This window comes from Grus americana, chromosome 5 (genome assembly GCF_028858705.1).
Source record: "Grus americana isolate bGruAme1 chromosome 5, bGruAme1.mat, whole genome shotgun sequence".
Lineage (NCBI taxonomy): Eukaryota > Metazoa > Chordata > Aves > Gruiformes > Gruidae > Grus > Grus americana.
Window position 1 is genome coordinate 53,645,120 of NC_072856.1, and position 19,462 is coordinate 53,664,581.

The following is a 19,462-nucleotide window of genomic DNA, read 5'->3' on the forward strand; positions in this document are numbered from 1 at the left end:
TGTTTGGATGTAAAAGAGTGAACTTAAATGTTCAGGTAGAAACCTATGGGATATTGCAGCGAGCCCAACAGGAAGAAGGAGCAAACCACGTATGGGAATGGGCCAGTGCTCTTTGCTTTTGTGAAGTACTGCTCAAGGAAATGGAGATAACTCATACCTTTCAGTTGCTGATCAGTCTCACTAAAGTCATTGCAGCTTGTTCGTACTAGCCAGTAGTAGTGGTTTAAGTTGGATCCTCTTTCCCTTTGGGGCTTGCAAGCAGCAGGGAATGTGGAAAGAACTATGGCCTCAACGAAATGCATCAAGAGCTCTATTTTGGACCTAATTAAGTGGTGTTGGAAAAACATTGGACGTTCATTATTTTTAGAAGATTGCTTTGAGAAGAAAAGCCAACCGGTTAAATGCCAGTGAACATCATCTGCCCCTTCACGGCAGTTCCCGGCATAAAATGTGCATAATCCCCAAATCAGGGCAGCAGTAATTTGGATGCTCTGCCTTGCATGATGAATAATAAAATGTACCTATTTTCTTCCACCTCCACAGCACCGTTCTCTTTGGCTGCCACAGGCGTACTCACCTAATGCAGCCCAGCCTTTGGGGACAGTATGTTGCAACTGGCTTTTTATTTATAAACATCAAGGCTTCCATGCTCTGACTGATGAAGTACTACTGCTTCCACATACCTTTTTCAGAAGCATGAGGATCTGAAAAACTGTTACGGAAAGTTTCAGAAAAGAGACTCATAGCCATAGTTATTACTGTACTCCTACCACGACCGGTCTTTCCATCCTACCTTCATCCTGCACTGACAGTGCCTGGGGCACTAAACAGCTGAGAACTGGTTACATAGAGGTGACATCAGGGCTGAGCTCAGCCTTCATCTCTTTGGTAAGGGCAGATAATGGCCAGACCATCTCAGAGATGCTTGGCACACCGTGGAAACAAGTGGGGATACTCAGCCAGAGGCACCTGAGGTACACAGTGGGAGCCCAGGGGGTTGAGGGCAGGAGAAGTAGTGAAAGAAACAACATTCTTGTTTCAAGCAAAGACTAAAAGAGAGTGCACAGACACAGCCCCAGAACAACCCCTGACAATAATGTCACCATCCCTGGCCTAGCTCAGCGCGCCTCCTTTTGCAACCCCCAAGCAGCGGCAGGGCGGCGGGCCGGGGTGTGCGCACCCCCAGCCCCCTCAGCAGCCCCAAACACCCTCGAAGCCCCGGGGGGCACCGGAGGGGCTCGTCAACATCTTCCGGCCCGGCAGCTCCCAGCCCAGCGCTGCGGCAAGCTCGGTGCTTCGGTGAGAGAACGTCCCCGCCCGCTGCGGGTGCTTCAGGGCTGCCCCGGGGCGGGCGGACGTGCGAGCGGGCAAGCGGACCTCCCTCCCCACCTCATCCTTTCCGAGGCCGCCCCCATTCCGCAGACCGCTCCCGACTCCGTTCGCCAGACGCGCTTTCCCTTTAAGAGTCCGTTCCCGCCCAGCCCCGCCCGCTGCCCGCCGCTCCCCAGCCCGCAGCCCTGCGGCAGCGGCAACCGGCGCTAAGGCGAAGCGGACATCGCCGCCTTCACCGCGGCCGGGGGCAGGCGCTCCTCGGCGGCTGAGGGACAGAGCGGGGCGGCAGCATGTCCACCAAGGCGGAGCAGTGTGAGTGCCGGGGTCAGGCGGCGCGGGCCGGGGCCTGTCCGAGGGGAGCGGGGGGCAGCCGGCCGAGTGTGCCTTCCTGTCGATGGCGTTGCCTTGCTGCCGGCTGTCAGTTGCCCCGGTGCCGGCTGTCAGTCGCCCCGGCGGGATAGCGCCGCCCGACCTCCTCCCGCGTTATGTGGCGTCCGCGTAGCAGCTAGTGCAAGGGGAGGGGGGAGCTGCCGGCATTCTGGCTCTTTCTGTCTCAGCCCGCTTGCTTGGTAGCGGCGGCCCTCGGAGCATCTCGCCTCCCGCCCCGCGCCTCGCTGGCGGGGTGGCCCTTCTGGGGAGGCGGCGTGTTTGTGCAAAGGCAGCGCCGGGGACTTGAGCGGAGGAGATGAGGGATCCGGGGATGAGAGTTAAGACTGAGACCGCCGGCTCGGCCCTTGGCCCCATGGCGGGAAGTCTGCCGGTGCTGTGCCCTGTCCCAAAGGATGTACTCACCTGAGAGACTGGAGATCTGACTATGCAGACCAGAGGTGACCCATGCATTGCCATCTTGAAGGTGGTCTTGCTGTGAGGTAGAGAAGGGAGGTGTGCTGTCATTCTTGCCTGTGCTCACCTTTTAGGTGAATGCAGACTGTTACTGTCTTGCCTACACGCCACCTGCCACAGCCCCCAGAGTGTCCCAGCAGGACCTCCCGGGTGCTGACATCCCCCTACCCAGGGCCTAGCATGCCTCCTTGCAGCCACAGACGTGTTAACCACCATGTTGGCTAGATCTGACGGGAGCAAGATCAGATGACATGATTGTTGGGACGTCAGCAGCTGGGCCATGCTTGTGTTCCCCCACTGTTGTTACTGCTGCGTCTGCAGGAGCCCTGGTCGGAGGCTCAAAGAAAAATACCAGGGTATTGGAGCTTGTTGCCCATATCAAAGCTACTTTCTCTCCTGATACAGTGTCATGGTTGTGAGCCAGGTAGTCTGTGTCCAGTAGGTTGGATTGATGTTTGTCATGACATGGTGTGATCTGACACGTCACGTGCTGAGACTTGCTGTCTGTCTTCTTCCTCCAGGTCACTAGGAAGGATCCTTGTATTTATATATGCCTGTGCTGAACTGATCTAAGGAAAAGAATACTTGTATTTTTTTCCTTTAGGGTTTACTGCTTATTTACAGTGATGGATGATGTTGCTATTAAAATATTATGTGGATGCTAATTTATTGCTGTAGGGTTATAATTCTGTCTTCATACATAGGCAACTATGCAACAGCCCTGAAGTGTGCAATGTTCAGATCTGTACCATTCTGTTCTTTCTGCCTTCCCCACCCCCAACCTGAGTTCTGTAATTGTTTCTTCTTTCTTGTGATACGTATACATTAATTACGCTGCTTTCACACCGGCATGTGGAAGAATTTCTGCTGCCTTTTGTCTCAGCACTGCCTTTGGCATTTTCTTCCTTTTCTGTTCTGCCTTCTCCATTCCTCTATTCCTAATGCTTTTGGTCTGCTCTGTTTGAGCTTCTTTTTCATGTTTTTTCCTTGGCTGTTTTTTCTTTTCATCTCTTTGTACTGTTCAAGATACCGCATCTTGCCCTGCCATGTCCTGTTGTTCTCTATTTTAAGATTTACTTGGGGTCCAGGTTTCAGATCTTTCTGCCTCATAATGTTCTTTTTCATGATGCTACAGGTAGAGTATTCAGTTAATGGATGAACCCTGTGCATTCTAACCTACTGAATGTATTTTGTTTACCAAGGCTGCTCCCCTGACTAGTTCTTATGGCATTACCAAATGTCTTTGTCTCTACGTAACTTCAAGATTCCCTCACCTGCAATTTTTGACAAATGGTGATGGACTCCGACAAGGATTCTATTGATTTGCATACATCACTATCAGGCAAACCTTCAAACCCCAACTGCTGCTGTCCTCACTGACTGACAGGAAGAACCAGAATGTCTCAGGATGGAGTCAAGTCACAAGTCGTAATGACTCTCAATCTACCACACAGCAGCAAAACACAATGAATGAGGAAACAGACTGATCAGAACAGAAGAGGTGCTGCTCTAAACATGAATCTGTGGCCACCCCACAGCTCTTTGGCAGGTTGTATAAACAACAGGTAAAATGGTGGCCATCTGGGAAGTCATCTCAAGAAGCCTCTGTTTTTTGTGATCCCATGCATCTTCTATCTCATACCAGTGGTATTGACAGTGACTTTCATCATTGGATTCATCATGGCACGCCTGAGGTGTTCTATTGTATTCAAAGAAAATTAGGGTTTTTTCACCTTAAATAGCAGTAACTGGTGTTTGTTTGGTTATGGTAAGTAATGTCCTGGGAATGCCTGATGCCCACTCTGTTCTCCAGGACAGTGGAGCAACGAAGACCATCTTTAAAGACTCCTAATGGTTTCACTCTTGATTCAATCAATGCTTACAAGGGGGCGAGGGAGTTTAGCTAGGTCTGTGTAGATCCTAGAGAAATACCCAGCAAAGCAGTGTAGAATAACTTTTTTTCTTTTTTCTTTTTTAAATTTGTTTTATGTGACAACCTTATGGCAATGGTTAAGTACTTCCACAGAGTGACATCACTTTTTAAGTGTATCTCTGGGTTCTCAGAAACTCAGAAAATTGGATCATTCACATACTTCTGTATCTTGAAAGCTGGCAAAGTTTTGCTCTGGAGCTTTCCTTCAGAAGGTTGTCTGTGTTCTGGGGAGCTGTGCTGAAATTGTTTGTGTTCTGGGAAACAGAACTGAGAGATGAGGTTGAAACCTTTATCCTAAGGTTAATGTTAATACTTAGGCTTTATAAATAAATTTTCTGATACAATTGCGTGACAATGCTGATTAATAGAAATAAATAGATTTCCTTCTTTATTAAAAGAAAGCTATTTTAGATATCCTATACTCTTTATTGAAAGTAAGTAGCTGTAGAGAGGCAGACAGTTCTCTGAAATACATCTAGACCTGAATTCTGACATCATCTTTGGCATTTTGTTAATCCAATTCACTTACAGATACCTGACAGCAAACCATGGCAGCCACAGTAAACTGTGCATCTTGCTGTGAAGTGTTCTTTGCTGGGTACTGTGAAATGTGGTCTGTTTTCTTTGCAAATATGCCTGGCTTCATACTCTTCATTTTCCCTGGCAAGAGAAAGTAGCATCACAAAATACGTTTATGAAGTAATTCCTTCCTTACTCTAACCTGATTTAGATTAGTTTTTATAGGGGTCTTCATGACATTAAAATAAACCCAAAAAAGTGTCTATCTTTAATCTGGTAAACTGAGCTGCAAATTTGAGACTGAAACTGAGATAGTGGGCAGAAAGAATGAGGTGTGGGATCAGGAGGGGAAAATAGGTCTTGGATTGCTGAAATAAACTTCTGTAAGCTGGAGTGAAACACATCATGACCAAGTGTTACCACCCCAGTGGTTTTGGGGGTGTGTAGGAATCTAGTTATGGCTGGTCTCACAGAGACAGGGATAACCTACTGCAGAGGACAGTTCATGTGCCACAGGCCTATGTGGTGGCCCAAAAGACTCTGATCTTGCTCTAGCTATGCTGAGGCAATCTGAGTCCATTTGACAAACTTCTGTTTTCAGTTGTTTGGGGGGAAGAAAAGCGGTGATTGATTTTAATTATCCATTAATGTCACCTTAAAATAGATTTGTGAAGTAAAACACTTAAAAGTGAGGAAATATAATGAAAATTGCTTAGTTTATTACTTTTGCATGGTTATTATGACAGTCTCCCTAATTGGATTTTGATTTGCTGTTTTCCCCTAGATCCCAGCCCTATTCAGTCATATGATGGGCTTTCTCCCTGTGATGAAGCAGGGTAATACCATGAGGAAGACTTTTTGTCTGTAGAAGCTTCACTTGGTGCAGAAATTGGTACAGTCAGTACAGCAGGAAACAGGAGAAGGACGATCATGATGAGGGCAGTTGCGTGCTGGAAGACTGGGTTTCTTGTCATGCAATTCAAGCAAAAAGTATTCTTTGCTTGACGATTATTTGAGTGTTCCTCATTGTATGGATAACTGACTTGAAATTGTCAAACCTCTTTTGTTGTGTGACTGCGCACTCACAGATGCTTTTGTTTATTGGACGTGAAAGTCCAGTACATACTGCTATCTATTCTGGCAAAATGGCTCTCGGTATCTCAAGCTGAGCCTCCAACAGGAGTTGCAGACGCTTTGCTCTTGGTGTCTGTTCTTCAGTCTTTTTCTGTAATATGCATACAATGTCACCCCTTCTCATTCAACTTGTCAATGATACAGAAAAAAAATCAGAATGCTCATGAAATGTTCAGATACAGCAGCAGCAAGAGGCATAGGGACGTCTCTCAGGAAGTTAGTGCTCTTCTGTTCAGCAGAGGACTTGGTAGTATTCATTCTTTAATAAATGCCATTTGACAATGACAGTTAAACAAACTATTGACTAATTGCTCATTTAGGAAGCACAATTTATCTTCCACACTGAAGGAGCCCTGTAGCAGAACAAAGTATATCTTGGTGTAGTGAAAGACTGTCATAATCCGTATGCTCAAGGGATGAAGTAATTCAGAAGCATCTTTCCTTTTAACTATTATACAGTCTTAGTGCACTTTTAACATGATTAAGAGTTCCCAGCCAGCTCTGCTTCCACTGAGGCTGTGTCGGCACTTCTGTGCCTTCTCCTTGGCACTCTTGCACTGGAGTATTCAATTTATTCAGTCAAAACAGAAGGAATGTAGAGACTTTGCTGTTTTTTACAGTTAAATAAAAAAAATAATCAGAAATGGTAGGAACAGACATGATTCTGTTGAAGTCTGAAAAAAACCTAAATAAAAATTTTTGTGTTTTGTTTTTTTTGTCTTTTATGTAGTTGCTTCCAAAATCCGTTACCTTCAGGAATACCACAACCGGGTTCTCCACAACATTTACCCTGTGCCCTCTGGAACTGACATTGCAAATACTCTGAAATACTTTTCTCAGACGTTATTGAGGTAAGTTTTAACTAATGCTCTTGAAGAAAAAAGAGCTAAAGAATTGTAGGAGGTATTAATTGACTTTGAATTGGTTGCAAGATTTAATGGGTCAATGCTCAGCCAAAAAGAGTCAGAGCATAATTTAAGAAAGGAATAGTATGAATGAATCACTTCAGTGGCTGTTGCCCAATTTGCCCAGTTTAGCTGCTTATTGAGTGGCTGATTCTAAAATAAACTTGGTTGATTACACATTTGCTTGGCCCTCCTAAGACTTAGCTGAATGCACAAACATGCTGAACTTGTGAAGAAAGGAGTTTGTGACCTATAGACTGTGAGATGTGTATACTCGTCACCTCCTTGACAGTCCTGGTGCCTCAGAATCCTAGAGCAATGAGCCCGATGAGCAGAACTAGGTTCTTCCTGTGCTGTAGTTCAGCTGGCTGTCAGGTTTGGGTTCTGGTTCAGTCCCTTATAACAATACGAGTAGACACAAAGTTTGTATACAGATGTGGATTTGGATGGCAACAACAGGTCAGGATTTTTCTGACCTGGGGTTTTGATTCAGTCCAACATTTAATAATAACATATAGTACTAATTACCATATGATTACAGAATAAATTTTAAGTAGAAAATACTACCTCATGTCTTGATAAGAAGATATAAAAAATTATAAGACTTAACTAGGAATGGCATACATTCCACAGTGCTACCTAGAGGATTCATATTTTCAAATTGTTTCAGAAATGGCTTTTGACAGTGAAGAGGTGATTTTGACTGCCTGGGTTTTGGCTGGCACTAGTTTTCACATCCAGGAAAATGCAGTTAAAGCTGCATTTCTATGCGTAGATTTATACCTGGAAGGATTGTCCCTGCTGTCAGAAGCTACTTTGGAAATACAGCTGTTTGCCTTATTTGATGAGGAAACATTAACAAAATACAATTAACCCATATATTTGTGCACATATCCCTATGATGTATACAAGTTGAGAAGCAAGAATTTAAACTTGAAAGAACGACAGTAGTTCAGTCTAACATTCATTTAAAGTGCTTAGGATGTATCAAAATTCTTGACCTTTTTTATAAAAAGGAATGATACATAGACAGAAATACTTATTGTCAGTGGACCACCTGTTCACTGCAAACTTAAAAACCTCCTGTTTTGAAAATTCCAAGAGTAGAATTGTTTAACCACTGTGAAATTTGTTCCCTTCATCATTTACAGTGTTGAAGAAACTTATGGCAACCAGTAGAGCTCTTTTTTAAGATTAATAAACTAAATTTTGTCTCATTATATTGCAACAGTGGGGAAAAAAAATGTTCAAAGAGTCATTGAAGATACCTCTGAAAAGTGGCTCTGTTTCCACATTAGGCTGTTTTGATGAATTATTTGCACAACACACACACTTAAATCACATTTAAGTAAGATTCTGTATGACAAAACAGCCTCTGCTTAAATGCTGTGGGCCTTTAAGCTGTTAAAGCAACAAAGTTGGACTTGATTCTGAACATTTTCTCTCTTAGCTGTAACTACCAAGTGCTATAATGAGATCCATTTCTTTTTGGGCAGAAGCCCTTTGGGACAGGATGGATTTAGAGTCTGCTGCTTAAAGAAAGTGTCTTTATATTGCCCTGTTGTCTTCATCTTTCTAAGCAGTACAGCTGACGTCCTGTGTGACAAATGCTTCACGTTCCGTGAGCAGTGATGTTTCTGGGCTTACTGAAAAAGCTTTATACTTACCAAATGTGAGAGCAGATCAGAAATCAGGGCAGCAATCACACAATTGAGCAACTCCATTTCTTTATTTCATATTTCAGTCAGAATGGGACTGAACCAAAATCCTCTTGTTGATAATGCTGAACCTCATGGGGCAGAAGTGATACTCGTATCTGATATGCAGGTCTACACAAATGGCTTTATGATCTGGGATCTGATGAGCCTCAGAGCTAAAAGGGCATCAGAAATCAAAGCCAGAACTTGGATCTAAATTTAAGTGGACTGGATTCTGATACTCTCAAAGTCAAATCCACATTCTAAATCCCCACAACTGAGGAATTTGAACTGTGGGTCAAAGCCTGAGTGCTATGGTTGAACCAGTACAAGTTTATACACTTGCTGATACTAAGAAAGAAGCTGGATAAAAAAGCAAAACAAAACACACCCTGTATTTAGTGTGGCAGATGGAAAGAAGGAAACTCCCACCCACTGTGTGCAGATCTCTGCAAGATTTACCCTAAAACTAAACAAACTGGTTAAGAACCTTTCTGAAGAGCGTGTTCAGAAATTTCTTTGAATATGTTGCATGCTGAATCTTCTTTCTGCCTCCTACACTGAGACTGCATTGTGCAAGGTTTAACATCAATGATAGAAGTACATGGTGGAGAATAATCTTTCTAGCTTGAGACAGAGCATATGCAATGAATTTGGGCTGCTAAGAGACTACTGATCAAACAGTAGCAAAAATGCTTAATGATTTCTGGAGATTTTGGATCTAATCTTTAGAATAGTTTGCTTGTGATCATCTACTATTTTAGAATAGCTTTAAAAAATATTTCGCAGTTTGATGCGTACTCTGTTTGCAGCTGAATTTTTTAGGATAAACATTTCTTGATGAACATATATAGTCAAAGGACTAATGGAGGAATAGTGATTAGTCAGAGAAACTCCATATGATGATTGAGTTTTACAGGTGTAGCTTTTACAGTTTGTTATACTTTTTAACTTTCCATGTTATAGACACGTTGACTGTGTTCTTTTCAGTGGGGCATGCCCACTGTTTTGGATCACATTCATATCTGGTGTCATTCTGCTAGCTATAGTTGGATTGCACAAGGGATTAATTTACTCCTTTGCTCTGTACATAGCCTCAATAAATCACAAGCTCAGGGGTGGGGGGAACAGATGTGGAATGGCTGAAAAAATTAAATTCCTTATTTCTGTGAACAAACATCACATAAAATCACCATACACAATGCATAGCACATTGATTCATTTAGTTCTTCCTTAATTTTCTCTTTGGGCAAAAGCATTTCTTTACATTACAGCATGAATTTGTTTCATGCCCTGCTCATTTTCAGTGTTTTCTCCCTCATTTGAGGAATGACCTAAGACTTAATATAACATCTTGCAGAACAGCTCATTCTTTCACATTTTCTTGGAGAAAATTCTCCATATGTATTTCTAAGCAAAATGTTTTACCTAAAGAAGAGTTATAAATGCCCAGTGGCTAATTAATGGTCAGGCTTGTTTTGCTGCCTTGGCAAGATGCAATTCTCTTGTAGGCGTTTTAGGAAACCTTTCCTGGAAGGCAGTAATTTTGGGGTAGATTTGCAGCAAAGATGTACAAATTTTGAAACAAGCCCTAGTAGTTTTGTGACTTGTCACGGAGCAAGTTCAGTATGGAGTGATGATCTGCAGACACTCCAAGTTCTCAGTACTTGGTTTGAACAGAAATAGGAGCAAACTGCAATCATTGTATCTTGGTCTTAGGGAACTTCCTAGATTTTCAGTTTTGACTCTTCTGCTTATTGCTTTTAAAACATGTAGGTCAGGGAAAAGCCTGGGTCTGAAAGTTGTGTATTTTTTTTTTTCTAAATTTTGCATGGTTGCAGCTGGAGTATAGATAAAGTCTCATTGCTGTTCCTGTAGTGAACAGAAGGATGCCCTGATCAAGACACAAGACAGTGTGCTTTGACCTCTAATCCATAGATGGGCCATAGCTCCATGTTAAAAGGAAGGGAAGCGTATAGTGTAAGCTCTCCATCACTACCTTACACTTACCAAAGCAAGGATTAATTAATACAGTGATATCCTTCCTGGAAAAAAGTGTGCTTGAAGTGACCTATTGGCAAGCAAAGGGATGGGTAATTGGTATCATCTGTTGTTAGACAGGGAAGGAATATAATTTAGTACCTTCTTATCTCTAAATATGAGCTGCAAAGTATAGCAAATGAACATCAAGCAAATTGAAAGGAATCAGCACTCTGATTATTTGTTTTTAACGTAATGCTAGATCTTAGGTGAATTTCTGATATGATTTCATAAACACTGTCATAACAGTCACCATGTTTCTTGTACTGGACATTGGGTAACAGAAACCAAAACAATCTGCCAAATATGTAAGGCACAAAAAAGGAAAAAAAAATATAGTTTCTTAAAACAGACTATGTCTGTCATCTCTTACTGCAAGTGTGATGTGATAGTAGCCACTTGGTATAGAAATGTACTTGTAGAAGTGTTTTATGTATGAGGCAAATGAATGACACCTTGTCTTATAAGCACCTTAGCAAGAGTTTAGCTTACTAGTGTAAATTGTTGAATTGACTTGTGAGGTAAGATATATCTGTGCTAAGGTGATTATACGATAGGGATTTCTGTACTGTTAAAGAGGACAGAGGTTTCCAGAAGTGCTCCCTTTTGACATAACTCTGCTCTTCATTAGTCAGTGGAAATTTTAATGCCACTGAGTTGTCTTTTATAAGTTTTAACACTGACTTTGGGAATAGAGTTAAACCAACAGCAACTGCTTTTGGAAATCCCAACCACTGAAAGGTGCAAAACCTGCTTTAAAAAAAAAAAGCAGCATTGTGTGTGGTTTAATATATTTAAAAGGTGTATTATATTTTATAGGCACACATGAACTAACCCTATAATTGCCTGATAACTAAAATATAACACTGCTTAAGTGACAATTTATTTCTGTTTAAAATAGTGGGGTTTATTTTTTTAAAATAAATTAGATTAACATGTTTACAACCATGTTTACAACATTCTTAAAACAACATAACAAGCTGGTTGACGTATAGCCTCTATTTTGATTCCCACTAAATTCTTTTTATTTTTTGAAATTATCTCTCCTTTAGTTTATAGTGAGTTTTGTTGAATAATAACGTAAGTAACAGCAGGAATGTATGGTAACATACTGTCTGATCTGCAGTTACATAATTGGTCTTGCTTGCTTAGCCCTTAGATTTTTGAAGGTAACTATTTACCCAAGGAGTGTTTGTATTCATAAAGTAAAATGTTTCCTCCCTAAACATGGGCAAAATTAAAAACACACATAAACAACCATTATCATTAGCTCACAAACATATGCTAAAGACCATCTACTATATATTATTTTATAACTTTTCCAAATGTAGTTTAGTTAACATTTTAGAAATATTATATTATTTCTAAATCCATGTGCCTGTTTAAACTTCATTATCTCAAATGATACTGAGTGAGTGGTCATGAAACAGTATCATAAAATACATACAGACATTATTTTAATGCAATAAACATGTGATTTTTAAGACTATCTTAACAAACACACATGTTTATTCTTTGCTAAAACATGTTTCTGCAAGTGCCACACCTATATTTTGCATGTTTTCAGTCAGTTGGTTCAAAAGATTATGGGGGAGGGGGAGGAGGGGGAATAAATCTCTCAAAATCTCAGAGCAAAATACCAGCCTATTTTGACATAGCTATTTTTCCGTAGCAAACACTTTTAATTCTCAGAATTTTTCTTAACTGTGAAACATGGGTAGGGCACTGAAACATGCATTTTTATATTTTTGCTCCTTATGAACCAGATAACACATGAGATGCAATGAATTTTCCTAGATGTCAATTTTTAATTCTCTTATCTTGAAGCATGAAAGTGAATGGTTGCTAGATTTGTAGACACACTGGTTTTGGTAGCAATTGCATCTTATGTGGGATGTATCTGGTGTTTTATTATTTGTTTTATAGTGTCATTTCAATGTAATGTGCTGTTCTTTGTGTCTTTGTTGTCTCTTTTTTTTCTTTGTCCCCCCAACAGCATTTTGTCCCGCACAGGGAAGAAGGAGAATCAAGATGCCTCCAATTTGACAGTGCCCATGACCATGTGTCTTTTTCCTGTGCCATTCCCACTCACCCCATCTCTAAGACCACAGGTCAGTTCCATCAACCCTACTGTTACTCGCTCCCTCCTTTACAGCGTCCTGCGAGATGCTCCATCTGAACGTGGCCAGCAAAGTCGTGATGCTCAGTTATCAGACTACCCATCTTTGGACTATCAAGGACTTTACGTGACACTGGTGACACTGCTGGATCTAGTTCCCTTGCTACAACATGGTCAACATGGTAAGCAGGCCCTTGAACCCTTCCAGTACGCTTAACTTCAGTGCTGTGAATCCATGAATGATGCGTAAATGCAGTAGAAGAGATGGGCCTAAACTGACCTGGATCTGGAATTCAAATCTCCTGGGATGCATTTATATCCAAGTGTTTGGTTTGACTTTCTTAAATAAAAGATGTTTTTTGCTAAGTGTGGATTTGGGTTTGAATTCTGAGGTGGTCTGATTTTTAGTGATATACTGGTGGTGGTGGTATGTAACTCAAATACAATGGTATGTAACAAAAATAATACAGATGGGTCTAAAAAATCTGGATTTTGAATTTGAATCTGCTGGGATATCTTCAGACCGGTCTTTTTGGGGTGGCTTTCTTAAAAAGGCACAAATTGCTTGCAAATGTATATCCAGCCTATAACGAATATGCAGATTGAGTGTTTTGGTGAAGGTCCATCTCTAAATAGAACATATCATACATTTAATTGAAGAAAAAACATGGTAATGGTGATTTGAGATGGCTTTAAAATATTCCTGGGTAAACAGATAGCAATATCTCTGTCTGACTTACAGAAAAGCTATATTTTCTTATGTTTTGAATTAGTTAATCGCAAGATTTTTTTGTGACTGTGTTGCATTTATATTATTTTCCCGCAACTTCTGTATATGTCTGGCTTGTTAGTCTGTGGCTTTACATACTGGGATTCAGGAGCCCAGTTTTCTCCCTATGTCACATAAGCCAAATATTAATTTTCACCATGGTATCAGGGTGTATTACTTACATAGTTCAGTATAGGAAGATTGTGGTCAATCAGATACATGGTTGAAACTCTTTAGGAGGAAACATGTTTCTGTTAAATGCTGAATTTCTTTTGAGCTGGCAGCAGCTTGTTTTGAATCAAAGACTACTGCACTAGGACATGGTATGATCTTACAAAAGTGGGACTCCTGGCAAATTGTCGACTTTAACTTCAATTTATGGAAGTGGAGGAGTTAATTATCAAAACAATCTTTTTCTAAATAGATAGCATGGTGATAATTAACAACCAATGGAGACCTGTAAAGAACAAATAACATTGAGCAAAAATAATTTCCTGTTATGGCAGCACAATGGCTCTCCTGGCGGGGTTTTCCTGTCCATAGTCAGGTTTTTGTTGCTGTGTCACTTGACATCCTAATAGGCAGCCTGGGACATATGGTCCCCACTTGAGTGAGGAAAACACTCCAGGAGTAATTACCAGTGGCTCTTGTCAGCTGGAAGGGTATACCAAGTGGGAATCTTACAGGAGTCTGTGCTGGGTCTACTGCGATTAAATATTTTAGTTCTTGTACTTGGCTGATAGAAATGAGAGAGCACTTTGATTTGTGGGGGTTATCAAGATAGTGAATAGCATGTCCTTTGTGTGAAAGATATCCGATTCAAAACAATCTTGGCAAATTGAATCCTATTTTGAAATATCTTCAAAGGAGAAGTGTAAAATACTATGTTTAAGCAGGAGAAATCCCAGTCAGAAATGAAATGGGGGAAATACTAGCTTGAAAGCTGTACTGCAGAGAGATCTGGGTGTTACAGTAGATCAGAGGCAGACCACAAGTAACTAATACATTAATATTATTCTAGAATTATGTAAACAGGTGTTTTGTGTATGAGACATGCAAAGCATTTTGTTTATCATTCTAATAGCCCTAGCAAGGCCTCAGCTGGAGTGAAATTTTCAGATTTGTCCATCTGGCTTCAGGAAAGACATGGACCATTTGCGAGGAGTGCAGGAAAAAGAAACAAGAATGATCTGAGGTCTAGAAAATGTGAACAGTGAGGAAAAATGGAAAGAACTTCGTTTATCTAGCTTAGAGAAAAATGGAAGGGAGGCATTTACAAATATGTAAAGGTTGCTGTGAGGAGAAATAAACTAAACCAAACTATTTGTGGTCATAGTTGATCAGGATAAGAAGTTATAGGCTTAAACTGCAGCAATGGAAATTAAAAAACAAAAAAAATAAAAGGCCTTTTTATGATAAAGACGGTTAAGCACTGGGATGAGTTGCCAGGAAGAGTGAACTGTCTTGCAGATTTTTAAGATAAATATCTGCCAGGAATAATTTGGTTGACTCATGCTTGGGGCGAGGGGAGGTCACTTGCTATTTTCTATGGTTCTGTGTACAGAGAATTAAATTTTGCAATACAACTTGTTATTTATTTCTTCTTCAGCTTAGCATTTGACTAAAATAAATGTATTTTTTTATCAGAACAATCAATGTTGTTTGGGTAAGTACAACTGGTGTGCTAGGCGGTCCTGAGCTTTGGTCCAATCAGATTATAAAAAACTCTCAATGCTTAGCTGGTAAATATGTATTGCAAGAGAAAAATACTGTCTGGCGTTATGGGTCTAGTTAGACCCTTGCATAGAAGACTTGATAGAACCACTGAAATGGAGTACTAATTTTAAGTCTTACTATGACTAATGAGGTTTACAGCTACAGACCTCTGAGTACTTCACAGAGGCTTTTTTAATCATCCTAGTTGTACAGATGAAACTGAAGGCCTGTGTAACATACTTACAGAGTGAGTAACTAAAGGAGTCCCTCTCATGCAGGGGAAGGGCCTTATGATGTATTGGGATCATCATGCAGGTTCAAACTTGGGGTTCATTGAGTGCTGTAACCTTTCTCAGAGGATTATTGGCCCCAGCTCAGTTCCTCATTTGAAAGAGAGTATAAAGATGCCACAATGCCCAGATACACAATAACCTATCCCTTCCTTCGGCTCTTAAAATGTTGCACATTTCTTAAGTTTCCCTTCCAAAGAGCTATAGTATAATTAATTAGAATAAGTATGGATCTTTTGATAAATATTCCTTTCCTTTTAAGCCTTGGCCATTTTTGGCCTCAATGGCTTCCCAGGAAAACAAGATCCATAGTTTAATCACATGCTGTTTGCAAAATACAGTGACGCTTTCTGTAGTCTCTATGTGGGGGGTACTTTGCAGCTTTCTTGAGGGTAATTAAGATAAAAATCTTATTTTACTATGGCTGATAAAGACTAGAATGCTTTTTTAAAAAGCAGGCCTTTCAATACCAAAGTGCACATTAAATTCTGATTCTAATAACATCTCTGCCTAAATGCAGGCCACTATATGTTAATCACTGCATAATTAAAACAACATTGATTTTAATTGATGATTTTACTGGCTGTAGTATTCATCTTCCCTCCAAACTCTTCTGAGTATTGTTGAACAGCTGCTTCCCTCTATTTTAGGAGGGGTTTAAAAATGATGGGTGAGGGCTCTTGTCTACAGTGATTAACTTCCTAAATTACTTTGAGGGGAAAACTTGAATTTAAATGTAATTTTTTTAATAGTTTTGTAAACTAAAAAGTACCTAGTCATAATTATTTTTCCATTGTAATGATTCTGTATTTATTTCATTTTATTCAACAGATCTTGGGCAATCAATTTTTTACACTACTACATGCTTACTTCCTTTTCTCAATGATGATATTTTGAGTACTTTACCCTATACAATGATTTCAACTCTAGCTACCTTTCCTCCATTTCTGCACAAGGATATTATAGAGTATCTCAGCACATCTTTTCTGCCTATGGCTATATGTAAGTAGAACTCATTCTAGTATTATTATGTCTCAGAAAACATGGTGCACTACTATAATAGTATTAGACTGTAGGAGTCAAAGTTTGATCTGTCATAGAATTGTAATGGGACATCAGTCTACTGTATGTATATATGTAAAATAGTTCTGTGTAACTATTTTTCAAAGGGAAATAATTCTATAATTTTTATTTATTCATTATGCTGGGTTACTGTGTGAATTCATCCTTCATTTGAAGGGTGAAGTTTAGCTTATTTAAGAAATACACTGTTTTCAGACTCAGAACTTTCAGTGCCAGCAGTGGCAGTTTTGAATACAGAATCAATGGGCAAACTACTCCTGAAGCAATAGATACAATAGCAACATGCATAATTTTTGCATCTGGTCTATATATGGATGTACAAGAATGACTTATCAATGTAAAGATGTTGTGATGAATTTCCGATTTTTCTCCCTCTCTTCTCGGCATTTTCTCTTAAAGTTCTGTACTAAATAACTGTGCTTGTAATGTCTCCTATCCATAAGTGTTAAGACTGAATCTGACAGTGCCTGCCTTTTTATATCTCTTTTTCTTTTTTTCTTCCCCTCCCCGAGGGTGTCTCATGATTACATAATTTCATAATCCCTGCACAATGTGAATCCTGAGGTGTGTTCTGAATGCTTGTCTACGTACCTGATAAAAGCTTGATGGGATTTCAGTAGTAGTGATAAATGTAACCATGTTCTGCAGATGGAAGCATTAGGATCAATATTAAAAGTCCGTTTTAATTACTGTGTGGGTGATCAAACACTGGAACAGTTTGCCAGAGAGGTTGCAGATTGTTCATCCTAGCAGATGCTCAAAACACAACTGGTCCTGAGTACCTGCTCTAGTTGACCTTTCTTTGAGCAGAGGGAATGGACTAGATGATCTCCAGAGGTCCCTTATAACATCAACTATCCCATGATTCTGCAAGAATTTCTCCTTCTTAACTGTATTCCAGACCTCAGTGGGAAAACATGAACAACTTTGTACAGGGATCAACACTGATGTAATTTAAGCGTGTAGAAGATGCTGTTAGAACATGGAAAGAAGTACAGTCCAATGTTATGAGATTAAGATCTTACGGAAATTTATCACCTACATTTTCTGGCTCTACCAGTCAGTGATCTTGGAGAAATCCTTTAACTCTTCTGTACCTCAGTTTCCCCATGTAAAATAGTCCCTTGTAAGACATTGCAATGATGTTTTCTCTGTTACCTTTGACAGATCTAATAACAGTATGCAAATGAAAATTACTAAGATATATTTCATACATATGCGCAATAGGTCCTCTTTGGGTTAAGAACAGAATGTTGCATTAAACTTTTTCTTCTGTTACTGTTACCTGTTAAGGAACAGCTGATGTAGGTGACTTACCCTTTCCTGTCTATCTTCAGATCTGTAAAACTATTCTCCAAAACAACTGATTGAGACAAATCTTTGGTTTACTTAAACAGATGCTGCTCCCCAACTGCCCTTGACAGAGATTGCATCCATGTAGAGCATGGGAGCAATCTTTGTCATGCTGCCTTTTTCCTCAAACAGTTTTGGTTAGATCTCTGTATGAAACTAGTCTGCTGCTCTTTAAATTTGGCTTCTAGTACTGTGTCCTACTTTTCTGCTGATGGTCACATTTTAATTGCCAAGTTAGAGCTGCTGAGTATTTTGCGATTTAAATCCATACAAATAGACCTTGCTGTAATAATTTGGGGGCTCTTATGTGTGTAGATGAGAGTCAAAAAAGAATGAATGAAGTGCAATGAAGAGAGCCATCGTGATGTTGGGTCATGTGGAGAAGTACAAGATAGAAGAGAGAAATTCCCCATTTTCCCTTCCCTCCTTTTCTAGTCAAGCACTCTTTTAATTAGTGTCCTAGTCTTACCCCACCAGGAATGATCTGCCCCTTTACAAGGTGGGTGCAGAACCTTTCCTTCCCCAGTGTTCAGCTTTGAATCAAACTGAAAGGGAGGATGCAAAAGGTTGTGTAAGCAGCTTGAGAGCCAGATGGTGAAAGCATGTCACTGAGCTGGTAGCTACAGTTCTGTGCTTCTATCCCAAATGGTATTTGGGTCCTGGCAGCCAGGCTTGGGAAAGTGGTGTGGGTGAGGATGGGAAGACACATGCCATATCTCTGTGTAGGAGGTTGCCTTCCAAGCCATATTGCCATGTTATAGTTCAGCAAATAAACACCTACACTCTGCAGGGTTTTTCCAAGTGTACCATTTAATAAAAAACACTTTGTAGGAGACCAGAAAGAACTCTAGCCACTTTCCGTGCAAAGTCAAAGTTACAATAGCTTAGCTACCCTTCAGTGCTACTGTTTATCATTATCTTAGCATAGTTCACATAACAAGGGGGACTAATTTTTCTGATATGTAGCTATAACTTGAACTCATACCATGTGCTCGCTGAGAAGTAATCTGTGCCATATGCCAACAGCCAGCAGCTACCACCAGCCCTAACCCTTCATCAGTATACTTCAACAGCAGGCTTTCCATTTTTTCTTGTTTCTTTACCCTCCACTTCCTCCTTACCTTTCCTACAATCCAAACCCTAGGTGCACTTGACTATACAAGTGACAGTATTTTGACCAGTCTGTGGGTTCTGAAGGAGAGTACCTGAGATGATCAGTGTCTTTGGTTAATACAGCTCTGAGAATGAAATCTTACTGATCTGGAAAACCAGGTGTGCGCTCTGCAAAGCAATACCATATTCTTAGTTATCTTCCAGCAGAAATGGGGGTTTACCCCCTCCAATACAGAATGTTTCTAGGTGTTTTTTAGGACTTTTTTTGGCTTTTTTTTTTTTAATGACATGGAGGTACTTTAGGAATTTTATTTGCATCAGTTGGAATCAGTTATATGCTATTCTAGACTAATTTTCCTTGTTATACAATAGAAAATGTATTTTTTTTTTCCCCCTTTCTTTCAAGTGGGATCCTCAAAAAGAGAAGGTGTTCCAGCACATGTCAATCTATCTGCATCATCAATGCTAATGATTGCAATGCAGTACACATCAAACCCGGGTATGTGTAAACATGCAACATAGTGTCATTCTCTCTAAAACTATGAGTCGTGAAGTACTGTGTCAAATGCAATCAGAAAAATTCAGATGATGGGAAAAATCTGTCTCACCATCCAAC

At 40.3% G+C, this 19,462-nt stretch overlaps 1 protein-coding gene across 8 annotated transcripts in view; it reads left to right on the forward strand.

Annotated features, from left to right (window-relative positions):
• Positions 1–1,509: 1,509 nt before the first annotated feature.
• The window catches only part of UNC79 (unc-79 homolog, NALCN channel complex subunit), a 111,936-nt gene continuing 93,983 nt past the window's right edge, over positions 1,510–19,462 (forward strand). For 7 of the 8 annotated variants that reach the window (XR_008577467.1, XM_054828563.1, XM_054828564.1 and 4 more), the window contains exons 1-5: positions 1,510–1,644; positions 6,492–6,612; positions 12,400–12,704; positions 16,129–16,299; positions 19,253–19,345. Coding sequence is in view for 7 of the 8 variants with exons in the window: in XM_054828563.1 (XP_054684538.1) it covers positions 1,623–1,644; positions 6,492–6,612; positions 12,400–12,704; positions 16,129–16,299; positions 19,253–19,345 (712 nt within the window). In the remaining variant the exon portion in view is untranslated. The remainder of the gene's footprint in view (positions 1,645–6,491; positions 6,613–12,399; positions 12,705–16,128; positions 16,300–19,252; positions 19,346–19,462) is intronic. The other variant, XM_054828566.1, reaches the window with a different exon arrangement.